The sequence below is a fragment of the Priapulus caudatus genome, unplaced genomic scaffold, assembly GCF_000485595.1.
Source record: "Priapulus caudatus unplaced genomic scaffold, Priapulus_caudatus-5.0.1 Scaffold19960, whole genome shotgun sequence".
In the NCBI taxonomy this organism is placed as follows: Eukaryota; Metazoa; Priapulida; class Priapulimorpha; order Priapulimorphida; family Priapulidae; genus Priapulus; species Priapulus caudatus.
The window spans coordinates 1-565 of record NW_014597021.1 but is presented as its reverse complement, the minus strand read 5'-3'; the positions used below and the strand labels follow the sequence as shown (position 1 = coordinate 565).

General features: G+C 52.7%; 1 protein-coding gene across 1 annotated transcript; it reads right to left on the bottom strand.

Annotated features, from left to right (window-relative positions):
* Positions 1-33: 33 nt before the first annotated feature.
* Positions 34-483, bottom strand: LOC106820542 (GTPase Obg-like; the record flags this gene model as incomplete). The annotated part of the gene is made up of 1 exon (XM_014825051.1): positions 34-483. A coding segment is annotated over exon 1 (450 nt), but the record flags the coding sequence as incomplete, so codon positions are not given.
* Between the last annotated feature and the right edge of the window lie 82 nt (positions 484-565).

The window sequence follows — 565 nt, the reverse complement described above, 5'->3', positions numbered from 1 at the left end:
AACCACGAAACTCTGGTGTTGATCGACTCGCACGACACCGAGGTTTGGATACAATGTTGTGAACGGATAATTCGCAACTTTTGGTTTCGCTGATGATACGGCGCGGATGAACGTTGATTTGCCTGCATTAGGCATTCCCAGTAGACCGACATCGGCGAGCACTTTCAGTTCAAGCCGTAGTTGTCGTCTTTCGCCGGGTGTGCCGGGCGTTGATTTTCTTGGCGCCTGATTGACCGAGCTTTTAAAACGCGCGTTACCCAAGCCATGCCAGCCACCTTTGGCGACCATGATTTTTTGTTCTTTTTCGGTGATGTCGCCGATCAGTTCGCCGGTGTCTTCATCGTAGATGAGTGTGCCGATAGGGACATGTACGAGTAAGTCTTCGCCGCCTTTGCCTGTCTTGTCTCGGCTTTGTCCTTTCTGCCCTTGCTCGGCGGTGTAAGTGCGAACGTGTCTGAAGTCAGCTAGCGTATTCAAGTTCATATCGCCATAGAGATAGACATCGCCGCCATCACCACCATCGCCGCCGTCAGGGCCGCCACGAGGAATGAACTTTTCGCGGCGA